We start from the raw sequence: 16,688 nt of genomic DNA on the forward strand, positions 1-16,688 counted from the left end.
ATACAGTAGAAAACTTTGCATCTGAGACGTGGCCTAAATCTCACATGTCAAGCCATGTACTGTGGTACAATATTTATTTCTCTCACACTTTTTGTTGATGCAATTAATTCCCTGTGGGTGTATGTTTGACCAGAATTCTAGAGACTGGGTTTTTTGAAGCTAAGTAAGTTTCCTACCAGCGATTCATGGCGAAATCCTGCCTCCACTGAAGTCAGTAACAAAACTTTTACTGCCTTTCTCTACTGATTTTAATGGGTCAGGATTTCACTCTTGTTGTGTACATGTCTGTGTGGTTGATGAGTAGTGAGTGACTATTTCAGCTTGTGACTTATCTTGCCAGCATTACTTTTCGTCTGAAACTAAAAGGTTGTAATATTTTGCTTTGCAATAATATTGCCATAATGATGAAATTTTACCTCCAGATAGTCATAGCTGCAATTATCATGATGCTCTAGACTCAGTGTGCCAAAGGCAAATGTGATGAGAAGGCCTGGATTGGTTGAGATGGTCCAGTAACAATCTCTGTCAGGAGGATAGTTACCAGGGTATCCCGGCGAGTTTATTGAGCCATAAGTATTTGTTAGTTCATTACCACATTCTAAACAGGGGGGAAAAACCCACAGAATTACTTCACTCTTTTATCCAACTTAGTTAGAATATATGTAACGGCCATATCTAAATCATCTCTTAATGATGGAGTTTATGGACTGTTTTAGGCTATCAGATATATCAAATCAACCCATTTGTTTTCCTTCTCAAGATTTACATTTAAGGAAATCCATGAACAATAAAAACAGAACCCGAAATATTTTCTAAAGGTGTGGGTCTACACTGAAAACATTACAGTGGTGCAGCTGTAGCTCTGCTGCTGTAGCACTTCATTGTAGAAACTACATATGCCAATGGGAGGAGTTCTCCTTTTGGTATAGGTAATTCACCTCCCTGAGAAGCAGTAGCTAGGTCAGTGGAATCATTCTTCATCAACCTAGCACTATCTACACCAGGATTTAGGTTGACATAGCAACGTGTCTGGGGGTGTGTGTGGATTTTTCACACCCATAAGTGACATAGCTATGCTGATGTATGTCATCAGTGTAGACCAGTCTGCAGATGCACAGCTCTAATTTTTTAAAAAAATGGGTAACTCAGTAACGTAGTGAAAATATTGTTAGAGATGGAACAAGCAAACACAGACCTCTTTTGGGGTTCACAGAACTAGGCTGACTGTATGAGCTTTTTTAAAAAACCTAATCTCCCACTTTTTATGCTACTGCAAAGCTGTTACAATTTGTTTAAAAGTTTTTCCAATTCAAGTGTTATGTACTCAGGGTAGAGGAATAATCCTTCCCACAGCAAAGGCTGGGTAGCACTAGTGGGTGATTTGTATGTTGTACACATACTGTATCTAGTATATTCAATAAACATTTTTGCTCTCCCTCTGGCTCTTTTTTCATTCTCTTATTGATGCCCTTTCTCTGATGCATTTTACTCACTGGACTTTTTCCCTCTCTTTTCTCTATCCCTTTTTCTTCCTGTGATCCCTCCTAGGCAGTACTTGGACACAATAATTTTAAAGTTCTAATCAAGCTTTTAGACCCAGAGTGTTTGGGGGTTTAAATTAGGTAACATGAATTTTCCCTTCCCTAGCTGTCCTGAAAGAGGCCCAAGTTAATGATCTACTTTGGGAAAGGAATTCCCCAGTCCATCAAAAGATCATGTAAATGCTGTTTTCAGGAATTCAGACATAAGAGATAACTGCACAGAGAAAGTCAAGTTGTTTGAAATTTTGATAGAAAACTGTTATGTTTTTTATTCTCATTATTTTAGCCTTCTGCAAACTGACAGTGACAGAGACAAAAAAAAACTTACTTGCCCAGGGGATAAATGATAATAAAAAATCCCAAAGTGCCCAGGAACATATAACCTAGGATCCTAATAAACTTTTGAGAATCCCTCATAGGAAGAGCAAAACAACCTTAAAAACAAAAGCAAAATCCTAGCAAACATTGTTCAGCCAGTAGTTGTTAGTTAGAATTTGATTCAGAGCATCTACAGATAGCTCATCGGCCATCTTTTCTACATTACTCTTAGTCAAACTTTGTCCTTCAGCTCTTGACCTTTACTAACCAAGTAGGACATAATGACCTTTTCCCACTTTTTTGGTACATTACCTGACATCTTTTAAAACTTACCTGGTTCTCGAGACTCCCATTTAACTGTAAATCCTCCTGCATTAATTGTGTGGTCAGAACGGAACCAGAAATACAAGGAATTATGGGTACTGAAAAGCTCAGGAGGGTGAGATGAGCCACAGTATTTTCCCAGCATGTATGCTGATGCTGAGGACCCATCATGAATTTGAAGGAAGTCAAAATTACAGCTGCTGTGTGCTTCCAGTTGGAAGAATGGGAAAGTAATACGCAGAATCTAACAGGAAATAGCAGAAATTAGATCATTTTATTTGTCCATCTGTGGTCTAAAGTTTCAATTGAAAGAGTGATTAGACATTGTTTACACATAGTAACCCTATACGGAGCAGATACACCTGTCCACACAATTGTGCACATCAGTGACAAGCTTCAGAGCAATTATGAAATTTCCTGAAGAAAACAAAACAAACAAAAAACCCAAGACGAAGGAAGGTATTAAGTAATAATAAAGGTCAAAAGAAAGGAAAGGAGATAAAGAAAGATCCAGACAGACAGAAAAGTTGTCTAGGAGGACTTAATTCCTAATATTACTATTCCTATAAACTAATAGATACTCAGGATACTCATTTTAGGATCCTCAGAGCTAAATTTGATGGTATAATGTTAAGAGTTTGAAATACAGGATAACCTAGCAATATTTGATTAGAGTTTCACTATGTTATTTTCTTTATGGTATGTAATTAATTAACAAGCATATTCCCATTCTTTATATTGTTTTAAGAATCTTCCTTTCAGCTACTAAACTAAAGGCTCTTTTGTGCATATAAATTCTTCCTTTTATGAACCTACTGTAGCCAAATAATGGCATACAACAGTTTAGTTAGATCCAGATCATCAGCTGGTGTACTTTAGTGTAGCTTTACTGACGTCAATGACACTTAATGGATTTAAAGATGAGGATCTAGCACGTAGCCTTTTTCATAAACTTCCAGTAATCAACAGAGTTTGGTTAATTAGTATTCCTGAAGTATAAAGATTAAAAAACAAGAAAAATTAATCCTCGGTCAAAAAATCTTATTCTTAATCAGGAATTGAAATGCTTTACAATTTTTTAAAATAAAATTAGAAAATTTGATCCCAAATTAGTATCAGAATATATGCGTAGGCATAAAATATATTTGTGTGACACAGAGGCCCATTGGTGCCAATGGGTGAAGAGTTCACTGTTCTGTAACAGTAACTCCTAACAGGCTTAACAAACTCACTACACTTTGCATATTGCTTTCATAGTATTTATCCAAATAGAGTCAAGTGAGGTATCTAGAAAAAGCTTATGTCATCATTAACATAATTATTGTGAGATGTATGTACAGATGTGTATATACACTGGAAAATACATTTTAAAGTCTGAATCAAAGCGGGGTTGACAAGCAGGTTTTGACCAGATAAAGAATTTACCTGTCTGCTTTGGTTCACATGTAAAATAAGCATTGTAAGCCCACACAGTGGGAGCCCATTTGCATAGGATATGAACATGAGGGTGTGATGGCAATAGGAAATAAACCCTGTGGTCACCCTGACACTGGGGACAAAACAATGTCTTTGGGGAATATAACGAGTATGTAAAAAGACACCCCTTCATCCTTCACTTCGGAAGCAAAAAGGACAGCACTTTTCACATTCATGAAAGGGAGAGTCCAGCCACATTGATGGTTTAGGTGAGACAAACTACTTTTAGCTAAACAATGAGGAGTCCTTGTGGCATCTTAGAGACTAATAAATTTATTTGGGCATAAGCTTTTGTGGGCTATAACCCCTTCATCAGATGCTTTTAGCCTGTTAAGAGTTAAGTTTAGACTCTAGGAAGCATGTTATACTTTTTGTTTTATATGCACCCACTTCTATTTCCACCATTATTCTTATTCACTGTATCTTAGATCTTAGCCTTTGATGATAAACTTATGATGGTTTTTACTATATCTGTATCCCAGTGCTGTGATGTTATATTGGAGCTAATCCTCAGATGAACCAAACAGCTGTTGTGTGCACTGTTCCTTTGGGACCAGTTTACCTGGTAATTTCTGAGAGTGTCCAGTGGTTAAGGGCTAGATACTCCAGGGGAACACTTCAAGGGGGCTCTGGGACTGGTCTGCACCTATCGTTAATCTGCAAGGCAAAGTAAGGGCTGGCAGAGCCCCAAGGATAGTCTCTGTGTGGCTACCAGATTGGTGGTGTCAGGGAGCTGATATCCAGTTAAGCACAAGCAAATCTTCCTATGGTTGGAGGCAGTGGGATAACAAGGTCACTCACAATCTGGACACCCTGAGAAAGTGCCACAATTTGTAGATCAGCTTTTCTTATGCTCAACCACTGAAGATGTGAATTCAGGATTCTTCATTTCACAGACTCATAGAGATTAGACATGGATAATGCTGTGGGATCATCTAGATTAGACTACCAACCTACCATCTAACCCATCACAGTGCAGGACTGATCCCTATGGATATTCGTTAATATTTCTAATGCAGCTGTAAATGGATCCCATCCCAAACCTAAAGCAGTGTAAGAAATATGGTTTCTGTATTATTTAAGGTGTTCGTTTGTGTTGTTTGGTGTTGCCAACTCTTGCAAGTCTATCATGAATCTTCCAATATTTGCTGTTTGTTCTTAAAGTCCTTGCTCCTGAAGACAAGTGATTATATGGGAATCTCAGCTGTTGTTTTTAAAGTAAATTTCTAAACCTCGTGAAGAAAAGCATAAAAATGTGACTCAAGTGCACCATCAAGGTTCAGAAACTTGAAGTCTGATAAAAAGAAATAAAATTAATTCTTTTTAAAAGATCTTATGATTTTTGGTGGCCAGGCTCATGATTTTTGAACGTTTGGGGTTAGAAGTGCTGGGTAATTGATGGCTGCAAGAGAAAGAAGAAACTTGAATTTGGCCCTCGATGCATAAAAAGTATTTCAGTTCACCTTTGAATACCTTTAGCATTTATTACCTGTTTGACAGTTTGTATTTACACTCCTTCCCTCAGACTGATATTCACCCCTGAAGTATTTTTCCTGACTCCAGTAACACTTCCTGGTCATAGTTATGATTGTGCTGATCAACTGACAGTTACTCATTCCAGTAGGGTGATTTATTTTTAGGTGCACTCTAGTTTACCTTATTGTTGTTAGTTCGGATAACCCAAGCACAGCTGACCCGGTGATCATACTGCTCACTGTCTGGATTGTTAGAGTAGCTGAATGACCCATTGGAGCCTGAAAGAAACCCTCCACAAACTGCAGGAAAAAACAAAACAAAATAGATTCATTACAGTTATTCCTGCATTGAAGTAAATAGAGTGAAATCCTTTACCATAACTTTTGATTTGGTAAACATTTAGGAAAAAAAAGGTGAGAATCATTTGTATAAGAGGAATGGCTGGGATTTACTGAGAGCAGAGTGACCTCAGGTGAGTAATAAGCAAAAGAAGCCTAAGAATTAGCGATAGTTTGGAATTTTCCATCAATATGACTTTTTGATAGAAAATGCTGTTTCTGCAAAAACAAATTTTTTTCCACAGGAAAATTCAGATTTTGATAAAATTTTTTATTTTCTGTGAGGAAAAATGAAATATTTTGTTTCTGCTGGTTCAACTTGAACTGAAACATTTTGTTTCAGGTTTGTTCAACAGTATACTGCATATGCCTATGCTGATGTAATGCCTCTTAGGAGTTGTAATACAGGTGCTTTATGTCCTCATTCTCCTATGTGGGCCTTACTCCCTGACCAGATTACATCTCTCATGATGCACGGTGGTCACCTCTCTAACCAAGCTGTGTGGTGCATCATGGGAGATGTAGTCTGGCAAGAGAACCCATCCCACTAGGGAGAATGAGGTCATGCATCATCTGAACTACAACTCTCAGGAAGCCCGATGGCACCATATGCAGATGCAGTTTAACGTCCAACTGAATCCAGACAAAATATTTCAATTCAGTTCAACAAACTGAAATGAAACATTTTTATTTGGGGAATGTCTAAATGATTTGTTTTGATTGGAAATGTTCAAGTAAAATATTTCACCATTTTCTAACCAAAATATTTCAAAACTTTTCATTCCACAAAAAAACCTGATATTTTGACATTTTGTCCAGATTCAGGACTAAAACAAATGTTGAAAGATCAGAATTTCCTGTTGGACAGATATTCCAATTTTTAACTGTCTCTACTTTGAATAATTCAGGAACAAAAATCCAATTTTCATACAAGTGTGCTTAGTAATGAAAAGAATCAAGAGAAGAAAAAAAACAGGAGAAAATAGGATATAGTCAGATATATCTTCAAATATAAACAGTTCTCACAATGGCTATTTAAAAGAGTTTTACTCCCCATGCCATACAAAGTTAGGATTACATGCACAAAAGAAAATAAAACAGAAAAAAGAAACAAAGCCAAAAATAAATAAAAACTACATTTAAAAAACATTAAGGTTGCAAAATGAGGCACTCAAAAGTTAGGAAACAGCAGAATTAAGATTGCTTGTGCTCGTGCATTATGATACACCCCTTAATTACAGGATAACATACTATTTTTCCACAGGAGCCCTGACTCATTCAGTGCACAGGATGAACAGTGCTCAGTTAATTAGTAGTCAGTCAATATTTTGTTTTCTTCTCATTGTTGGGCACCATGCCTTATTTACTTCACACTATTCAAAAACTGTTATGAAGGCAGAATTACTTATTTACTCATGGTGTTCATCACAATAGTATCTAAATGCATTGCAAACATTAATTAGTTTATTTTCACAACAGCCTGTGAGACGAATGGGTATTATCACCATGTTACAAATGGCAAACTGAGGCACAGAAAGATTAAAATCAAAAGTATCCACCACTTTTGGGTGCCCAATTTGAGACAACTAGAACCTGAGTTTTCAAAGTACTTAGCAAAATGTAGCAATGACTATGTTCAAAACACAGCTTCCATTGACTTCAGTTGTAGCTGTGAGTGCTCAGCACTTCTGCAAATCAGACCCTAGGGTTTCAGGTTGGCACACAGAAAATAAGCAACACACAATTAGTGACCTCCTGTGCATGGGCACCAAGTTTGTATAATTTTTGGTGGTGCACAGAACAGATCCAAGCAGAGCCATCCCATCCATAGGACAGACCAGGGGAGTCCGCACTTTGGGGAGCCCCGTGCTTCAGTGGGACACGGGGTCCAGGGTGGCCTGGGGAGTAACGGGTGGCCTGGCACCGGCAGCAGCAAGCGAGTCAGCCTCAGCCCGCCCTACTCTGCCCCACCCCACTGGCTCCCAGTGTTGCTTCGGGGAGGGTGCGGATGGAAAGAGGCGGGGCGGAGGTGGGGGCTTGGGGAAAGGGGTGGAATCAGGAGAGTGAGGGGGCGGAGCAGAGGCGGGAAGGGGCAGAGCAGGGGCAGGAAGAGGCAGGGTGGGGGTTTGGGGGAAGGGGTGGGTGGGGGCGGAACAGGGGCAAGAAGAGGCAAGGCAAGGCAGGGCAGGGCGGGGTGGGCTGGGGCTGGGTCACTTGCTGCTGCAGCTCCAGGCTCCCCGCTAACTCCCCAGGCTGCCTTGGCCCCCATGTCCCCCTGAAGCACGGGGCCCCCCCAAAGCACAGGGCTGTTGCCCCGATCCGTCCTATGGATAGGACGGCTCTGAAAATATAAGCCCAAACATAAGCCCACCAAACATTGGTGGAGCCGGGCCCACGTTCCTGAATATTGGTGGAGCACAAGCACCACGGGCCCATATAACTCGCCGCCTATGCTCATGTGAAAAGTGTGGTTTAAGTGTCTTGCCTAGCATAAGATAGGAACTCTGCAGCACTGGCAGCTATAAAATACAGTTCTCCAGGCCAGTAGTCAACTGCCTTAACCATGAGCTCATCCTTCCCCTTCCTGCAATCCCCTGCCTCATTTCCTGTACACATTTCAACTTCTGCAACAAATGAGGCAAGGGTCCTACAGACAGCAGCTTCTTTCATTGCACAGCCCTGATCATCCCCAGAACAGGTCTATCCTATACACTGAATAAGGCAGGGGTCCTGTGGAAAAAATAGTGAGTGATCATGTAATTAAATACTGTATCATAATGCACAGGCATTAGGGGAGAAAATTAACATTTCATAGACCTGGCATTTCCTAACTTTGAGTGCTTGATTTTGGAACCTTAATAATGTTCTTTTACATAATCTTTTATGTGTAATTTCAGATTAAAAAAAACCTAATCATACAGAAATTGCATTATGTGTTATCATATAGATACCCATATGTTCATCAACAAGGTTTTGGAATCTTTAGTTCCACCACACAGACCTCTGCCATTTAAGCTAATACAGTAACTGATAGTAATAGTGTGATGTTATCCTTTATTTGGACCAGCACTAGAGGGAGGATGAGATAATTTTCCAGCAAGTTTCACAGATATTTACCCAGCTATTTATAGTCCTCATCCCCAATCTCCTTGCCCAGCCAGGCCAGTTCCCTTCCCAACATCTCTCTCTCTCTGGCCTCAAGCTACCCTTTCCCCTCATGTTTCCCATCTCCACTGCCTCCCATTACTCCCCCGCCAAGCCAATCCCTCTTTCCTGGCCAAGTTAAGTCTCCTTGCCTCCACTGGCTTCTTGACCCAGTCTCTTTACCCAGCCAATCCCAATTCTACCCCTGCACCCTGGCTTCATATCAGATCTCTCTCCTCTCCTCACCTCCCACTAGTTCTTAGTCGCACTCTTCTTGCCCTGCCAGTCCGTCTCTCCCCCAGCTCCTCATCCAATATCAGTTTCCTCCCACCCATTGGCTACCCATCATGTCCTTCCCTCTTTCACAGACCTTACCCCAACCACTTCCAGGCTCCACCCCCCACCCAGGTTTCTTGTTCCAATATACTTCTCCATTTTTCTCCCCTGAAAAGCTCCAGGTCCAGTTCATGTCCTCTCTACATTTGAATCAGACAGCTTCCTCCTCCATTCTGCCTGAATGCCTGCAAGAGGGTCATTGAGAGCAGGGGACACATCAGCTCTCTGCTCTCAATTCCAGTGGCTGGCCCTACCATAGCCTGCAGCAGCCGGGACCAGCCATTATAGAGAAAGTATTGTTTCAAGCTTTGGACAGGAGCATGCTCAGTTGATCTGAGGGGATGGTGCACATGCAGTCTTCTCAGTATTAGGAGTCATGAGAAGCTTGAGCATGCTCACCAAGTGTGGAATCTTCAGAGATTTTAGCTGTTAAGCTCTACCAAATCTCTGCTAAGCATGTCTAAACTGCAATTTTTTAGAAGCTTATAAACTTGGCCAAATGTAGGTAGATTTTCACAGAAAGGCACAGCTCTGACACAAAGGCCATCTCTCTGACAAATTTCAAGTGCCTCCTCCAAAGCATAGGTGTGCTAGAGCTTTTTCAAAGAAAAGGTCACCAGGATTTTTTTTTAACGTTGAAAAACAATGTATTTTTCCCTAGCCTTTTTCTTAGAAATGGCAGAACCATTTTGGCAAAAATTTCAACTAAGGGTTTATTTAGTTTAGTTTATTTATTTAAATAAAATTAATACTTGAGGCAGATACCAGTATGGAAAATTTCAGCCTGAACAGTTAAAGTCTGGCAAAGTTCTAAGCAACTAAAAACAGGGTCTTATAATGGGAAGTGTCAGCCAACTGTAATGTTAGATGATGCTACCTGCCCACACAACTGTCTACAATACATAAGAAGTTGTAGAGCCACACTGTGACAGATTGATGCTGGGGGGTGGGGTGTGTCAGTGGAACAGCACCTTGATATTAAATTAATTTTCATAAAGTATTTGTAAAACATGCCACTGAAAAACAATGTCAAAGACAGGGCATGTAATTTCCCTACAAATGTAACATCCCCTGGCTCTGTGGGTTATATTTCCTTTAAATAATGTTTTCAGTGTGTGGACTTCCTTCATGTTTTTATTGTTAACCAAAAACTTCAGGGCCTCATTTAGCTCTCCCTCTCCAATCTCCATGAACAGCAATGATGTTACGTTTTTGGCTGAGGACACATTTGGTCAGCTGCTGTTTCAAAATGAACTTTTTCAAAGTTTTTAGCACTCCCCCCACCCTCCCCGGTTTCTAAGCCACTGGGATCCACACAGTTTGGATATCTTTCTCAATTCCCTGATTGTAGATTCAGGCTGGTTCAGTGTCAGAAAGCCATAAAATTAAGTCCCGGTGTAGGCTCCTATTCTATGATGGTTCTGCAATGTAGCACTCACACTGAGGGTGATGAGGTGCACTGTGACTTACAGGTATTATATTTCAGATAAAACATTTAAACTGAAGTCTATTTCTTGTCACTGGCTGCTGTACTGGGTAAAAATTAAAGATTCTGTGACTCTCCTTGAAAAGAAATAGTGATCATCCTGGTTTCATTGACAACATTTTCTTTGTCATGTAAGTTCTAATATCCCAGACTGCATAGTGACTACTATAGAAAGCCTAATAGTTGCCACATTTGCTTGAAGCATATAGTCATTGCATTACCACAGTCTAACTCTTTTTTGTGAAGCCCTTTGAGGCAAACCAAGTATGAAATACATTATATAAATCAAAAGCAAACTTTATTCTGTTCAATTGTGATTCTATTATCCCTAACACAAATCCTCCTTCCCATCTGAATTAGTACACATATGGTCAGGATTCGGAAGATCTCTATTTAACTACAGAAATCTAATTTTAGGATTTAAAGGGACTAGTCAAAGCTAGTAGGCCTAAAATTCAACCTGTCTGTTATGCTATTGTTGGTAAGCATGTGGAGTTAGAAGCTTTAAGCATTATAGGCTTAATACAAGAGTTCACTGAAGGAGTGGGAAAGACTCGCATGGACTTTGGATAAGGATCTATTTTCCACTGCCTCTCATATTTTAAACCCAAGGGTAAGACTTTTCCCTTATAAACCTCATCTCTAAACTAAATGCCTTTTATGAATATCAGATTGATAGGCTGGTGCTTCAGTTCTCAGTCACTATGCTTTTCATAGGTTTCAGAGTAGCAGCCGTGTTAGTCTGTATTCGCAAAAAGAAAAGGAGTACTTGTGGCACCTTAGAGACTAACCAATTTATTAGAGCATAAGCTTTCGTGAGCTACAGCTCACTTCATCGGATGCATTTGGTGGAAAAAACAGAGGAGAGATTTATATACACACACACAGAGAACATGAAACAATGGGTTTATCATACACACTGTGTCACATACACTGTGTGTATGATAAACCCATTGTTTCATGTTCTCTGTGTGTGTGTATATAAATCTCTCCTCTGTTTTTTCCACCAAATGCATCCGATGAAGTGAGCTGTAGCTCACGAAAGCTTATGCTCTAATAAATTTGTTAGTCTCTAAGGTGCCACAAGTACTCCTTTTCTTTATGCTTTTCATGTTACCTTGCTGGGGAGTCTGACACTGAGATCCAGTCCAGGTATTTGTACATTCACAGAAGTAGCCATTAATTCCATCAGTACAGCTTCCACCATTCTGACAAGGGTTGCTAGAACACTCATTGATGTTTTCTGTACAATTCATGCCAGTCCAGCCTGAATCACACACACAGAAGTATCCAGAGAGCGTAGCCTGCAAGAATAAACCGAATGAAAAGATGCAGCAAATGTGAGTCAACTTAAGTCATTAATATAGTTAATAAAATCATTGATATTTATTATTGTTTTTAGTTGGCAGTGCTGGTGCAGAGAAACAAAGGAAGCACTCAGTAGTCAACTGTCTTGACATTAACCGTTAGATACTAAAAAAAGCTCAAGGTCTAATTGGATTAGCTCCTTGTTTTGTCTATTATTGCTTTACAGAGGCCTTTCAAATTACCTGAAAAAGTCAAATCTGTCTTACTTTAGCCATCCAGAAAACTGTTTGCTTGGCACTGAAATTATTACCCTAGAAACAAGTAAATCAAGTTACCTTGCAGCGCTGTAATACAAGCCAGGACAACAGCTGTTTTATAAATCATTTGTCTCAGGCCTGGTCTCTAAAGCCTGAATAGTCTAAAGGGGCCATGAGTGGGATTTAACTACTCCAGACAGAGTTAATGAAGAATGGAGCAAACCCAAAGGACCACAGGATCAGGCCAGTGGTCCATCTTGTAAGATCCAGGGGGTCTCAAACCCAGAAGCTGTTACCAGTTCATACTCCACTACCTATGACCCACTGTGGACACAGACCATGGGAAGTCCCGTGTCAAGGGGTCTGACAGATAGCAGCCACATGGCTCCTGAATGGCTCCCCACCTTATATAAACCCAAGAGATGTTCTGGGAAGAGTCCAAGCAACGGTATGGATCTCCTGTAGCTGCCATGACCATTCCTGATCCCTGGTCTTGAACTCCTGCCTTTGACCTCAGCTTGATTTGGACCTCACCTCCTGACTCTGACCCTGTAACCTGACTTGGACTCTGATCCTTGGTATTGACCCCAGCCTGGAACTCAACCACAAATTCCTCTGCTACTCTCAGTCTCAGGTGTGACCCTGCTCTGACGTTTGGTCCCAGTTGCCCTGGTCAGAATCCTGACAGTTTGCCTGCACCACTCTTGCCTGTGGTGAAGGTCTACCCTGGAGGACCATGGAGGCACTGGGCCCCTCCCTGTCTAACATGCCCTACAGGGTAGTGGAGATGCTTGAATGAGTTTGACCCTCTCAGGCGGAACTCCCCAAGCTTCAAGCCCAATTATCCCAGCTCACAGCACAGAACCAAGCTCTACAGAGGCAACCCACCCTGCTCCATGATGAAAATGTGATACTGAGGGCCCAACTGGCACAGAACAGTGCAGATAACCAGTTGCTATGAGAACAGACAGCTTGGCTACAGGACAAAAATACCCAGACCTAGTGCCCCACTCAGAACATTTTAATGGGAACCCCCATAATTCAGGTGGTTTATTACCAATGTTGCCTGCTGTTTCTGCTGCAACCCTGTCCTGCCCCACCAACCTAGCAAAAGTATTACTCGTTATTAGCCACCTGTTGGGAGATGCATTGTATTGGCCCTCGCCCCCACGTGAATGAGTGAGCCCGACGCTATCTGACTGGGATGCCTTCCTCCAGGTGTTTTCTACTATATTTGATGATACCCACCATGCCCACTCAGTGGAGGTGGCCATGTGCAAACTCCAGCAGGGGTAGAGACCAGACTTCTTGTACACTGCCCACTATCGGCGACTAGTCTCCAACACTGAGTGAAACAAAGCGGCGCAGCTCTACCAGTTCTTTTGGAGACTATAGCAGGAAATTAAGGATGATCTAGTTTGTGTGGCGGCCCCAACCAATTTAGATACATTGGTTCATCTCATCATAGACATCAGCAATAGGCTCCACAAACAACAAAAGGAAAGGAAGGGGTCCTGGTCATCACTTGACTGGTACCTCGTGGTACCCCTCTCCAAACCAGACCCATGCAGCTGGATAACACCCACTGCCATGTGACCACTGAGGAAAAAGAGCACTGCTGCTGTCACGGACTGTGTTTCTACAATGGAGGATCCAGCCATATTCTTACCAATTACCCATCCCTAGCTTTAGCATGACCGATTTCAGGAAACAACCACACGCAGGCCCAGGAGAAGGAGTTGGCGTGGGCGAGCCCCCAGATAATGCCCCCCTCCTCCTCACTGAGGCATGCCCCAGGCACAGCGAGTGCTCCTTAAAGTCTGGGTCTTCTTGTGTTCCAGGAAAGCCTTACCAAATTCCCCCACAGTGGGCACTGGTGGATTCTGGGGCAGTGGACAACTTCTTAGATGCCCATGCCCTGGGTATTCAGGCACAACCAAAGACTGTCCACAACCTAGTGGAAACTTTAGATGGCTCACTCCTCTTGTCAGGGCCAGTGACACAGGAGATGGTGCCTCTGGAAGTTGCCATTTGCAACCATCTGAAATCCTTCCATTTGGAACAATCTGCTCATCACATTTCCCCATAATCTTCAGCATTTCATGGCTGGTTTGGCAGCTCATGGTTTCCACATTCTTTGGCATGAGCACCAGAGTAGCTTCTGTTCCAAGTTCTGCCAGGAAGTCTGCCTACGTGGGCCCAGCAACACCTCCACCCTTGCATCTACTATTCATAGAAGCTCAGTCCAGCTGAGTTATGAAATTTGAGAGAAGGAGATTCTAGATCCCAAAGTGGCCTTTGAAGAGTGGCACCACTATCTGGAGGATGCTCGGTTCTCAGTACAGGTATATTTGAATCACAGAAACTTAGTAGCTCTGCCCAGCCAAAGCACTGAAACAGAGGCAGCTTCGCTGGACCCTGTTCTTCACACACTTCAATTTCACCATCATGTACCACCCAGAGGCCCAGAACAAGACTGCTTAGGCCTTGTCCTGAAAGGAGAAGATCTCACCAGCCAAGATCCCCCTATGCTGAGTCTCAAGCCCCAGAATTTCCTGAATGCATTGATTCCTCAAGATCTTCCATTTGGCCAGCTGCTCCTTCTGATGGCCCTGAATGTGCGTGACAATCCACTCACATGTCGATTCCTGTGAGACATGTGCCTGCACCAAGACACTACACTCAACCCCCCCGTGGCACCCTAATGCCTTCCAAGACCCCATTCAGATCCCGGGTAGCCATTACCCTGGAATTCTTGGGTACCAAGAGCTACCTGTGTCTAACAGTTACACTGTAGTCAACCACTGACAAAAATGGCCCACTTCGTCCCCATTGCACATACGCTGGAAGCAGAAGAAATAGCCCAGCTCCTGGTAGCTCATGTCATCCATCTACAAGGATTCCAGGAGTGAGTCCCAACTGATTGTGGTCTCCAGTTTCCATTGTAGTTTTGGCATGAAACCTTGATTGCTCAGGACCTGCGCTTAAACATCCACTGCCTATCACCCACAAACTGACGGTCAGTCTGAATGAACAACTCAAGTGTTAGAACAATATTTGTGCTGCTTCACAAATTTCCACCAGGACAACTAGTTGATCCTCCTACCCAAAGCAGAGTTTGCTTACAACAACGCTGATTTTGTCTCCACCGGGCAGACTCCATTCTATGCAAACTGTGACTTCCACCCCCCTTCTCCTGGCAACTCCACCAATCCCATAGCTGCCACCTAAGTATGCCAGATCCATGATGTCCAAGAAGAACTCAAGGCACATCTGGACAAGACCAAGGAAGATTATAAGCAGTACGTTGACCACCAGTGCAGGGAATACCCAGAATTCACTGTTGGGTAAAAAGTGTGGCTCTCAGCCCAAAAACTCCACTCCAACTGGCCATGTTGTAAATTGTGTTATCCATACCTTGGGCCATATTTCATCAGCCAGGTAATTAACCCAGTGACCGTGGGGCTTTAGTTACCCAGATCCCTCAATGCACACCCAGTGTTCCATGTATCCTTGCTAAAAACATCAACAACCCCTTCACGCACCAGGCTCAACAACCACCACCCCCTCTGGTGCAGATCCAGGGACACAACAAATACAAGATCCATGAGATACTGGACTTCAAAAATCAAATATGGTTTTCTCTGGGAGATCTGGTTCAGAAGAGTGATTCTGGGAGCTAGAATCTCAAATCCATGACCTCGTGACAGCCTTCCATGAGGCCCATCCAGACAAACCCAGGCCAGTGGAGATGCCCCTTAGGAGGTGTAATGTAAGGCCCCTGGGGTGTCAAACACAGCCCTGAAAAGCTGCAGGTGGCAGATATCTCCATGCTGCCACCCAACAGAAGCTATAACCAGCTTGTGCTCCATTATCCATGACCTGTTGTAGACTCAGACCACAGGAAGTCCTGCCTCAAGAGATCTGACAGGCAGCAGTAATGGAAGCACTTACTTTCTCTCTACCATTCTTTATTTTGTGTTTCTCTCTTTTGCCCCTTCTTTTCATCTCCTCTCTAAACAGTCCTAATCTTTCCTATTTCTCCTCCCCTATGAGGGTCTTTCCATATCTCCCATTGTTTCTGTTGCCCATCATTTGAGCCCCTTGTGCTTCTTCTACGACTTTCTTGAATGAATACAGTATTCCAGGTGAGAGAAATCTCACCATCGATTTATATAATGGCTCTATAATATTTCCACTATTATTTTCTATCCCTTTCTCTGCATGTGTAACTTTTTTGGTCCCGCAGCGCATATTGAGCAGAGGCTTTTATTGAGGTGTTCACAGTGATGCTAAAGTCTTTTCACTGAGTGTTTACTTTTAATTGAGGGCTCAATAATGTGCATTAATAGTTGCAATTACTCCTTCTGGAATGTATTACCTCATGCTTATTAACCATGAAATTTCATCTGCATTTATGCCACTTAGTGATAGCTCTGTTGGGTTCCTCTGAAGTTCATCTGTCAATTTTAGGTATTTACATGTGTCCCGTTAATACATTATCTGAGCAACTCACAGTTTTTAATCTGTTGATCCCCACAACACCCGTGGGAGGTAGGGAAGTACTTTCAGACCATTTTACAGATCGGGAACTGAGGCACAGAGAGGCTAAGTGGGACACAAAGGAAGTCTGTGACAGAGCAGGGGATTGAACCTGGATTGCCAATGCTTAGTACCCTGAACT

General features: G+C 42.2%; 1 protein-coding gene across 1 annotated transcript in view; it reads right to left on the reverse strand.

The window, feature by feature from the left end:
* Nucleotides 1-16,688, reverse strand: part of CUBN (cubilin) — a 205,747-nt gene that overhangs the window by 173,146 nt on the left and 15,913 nt on the right. The window contains exons 12-15 of the mRNA XM_043509392.1: nt 11,557-11,743; nt 5,316-5,434; nt 2,193-2,427; nt 417-598 (exon numbers count right to left, since the gene is read on the reverse strand). Coding sequence (XP_043365327.1) covers nt 417-598; nt 2,193-2,427; nt 5,316-5,434; nt 11,557-11,743 — 723 coding nt within the window. The remainder of the gene's footprint in view (nt 1-416; nt 599-2,192; nt 2,428-5,315; nt 5,435-11,556; nt 11,744-16,688) is intronic.

This window comes from Dermochelys coriacea, chromosome 2 (assembly GCF_009764565.3).
Source record: "Dermochelys coriacea isolate rDerCor1 chromosome 2, rDerCor1.pri.v4, whole genome shotgun sequence".
NCBI lineage: Eukaryota > Metazoa > Chordata > Testudines > Dermochelyidae > Dermochelys > Dermochelys coriacea.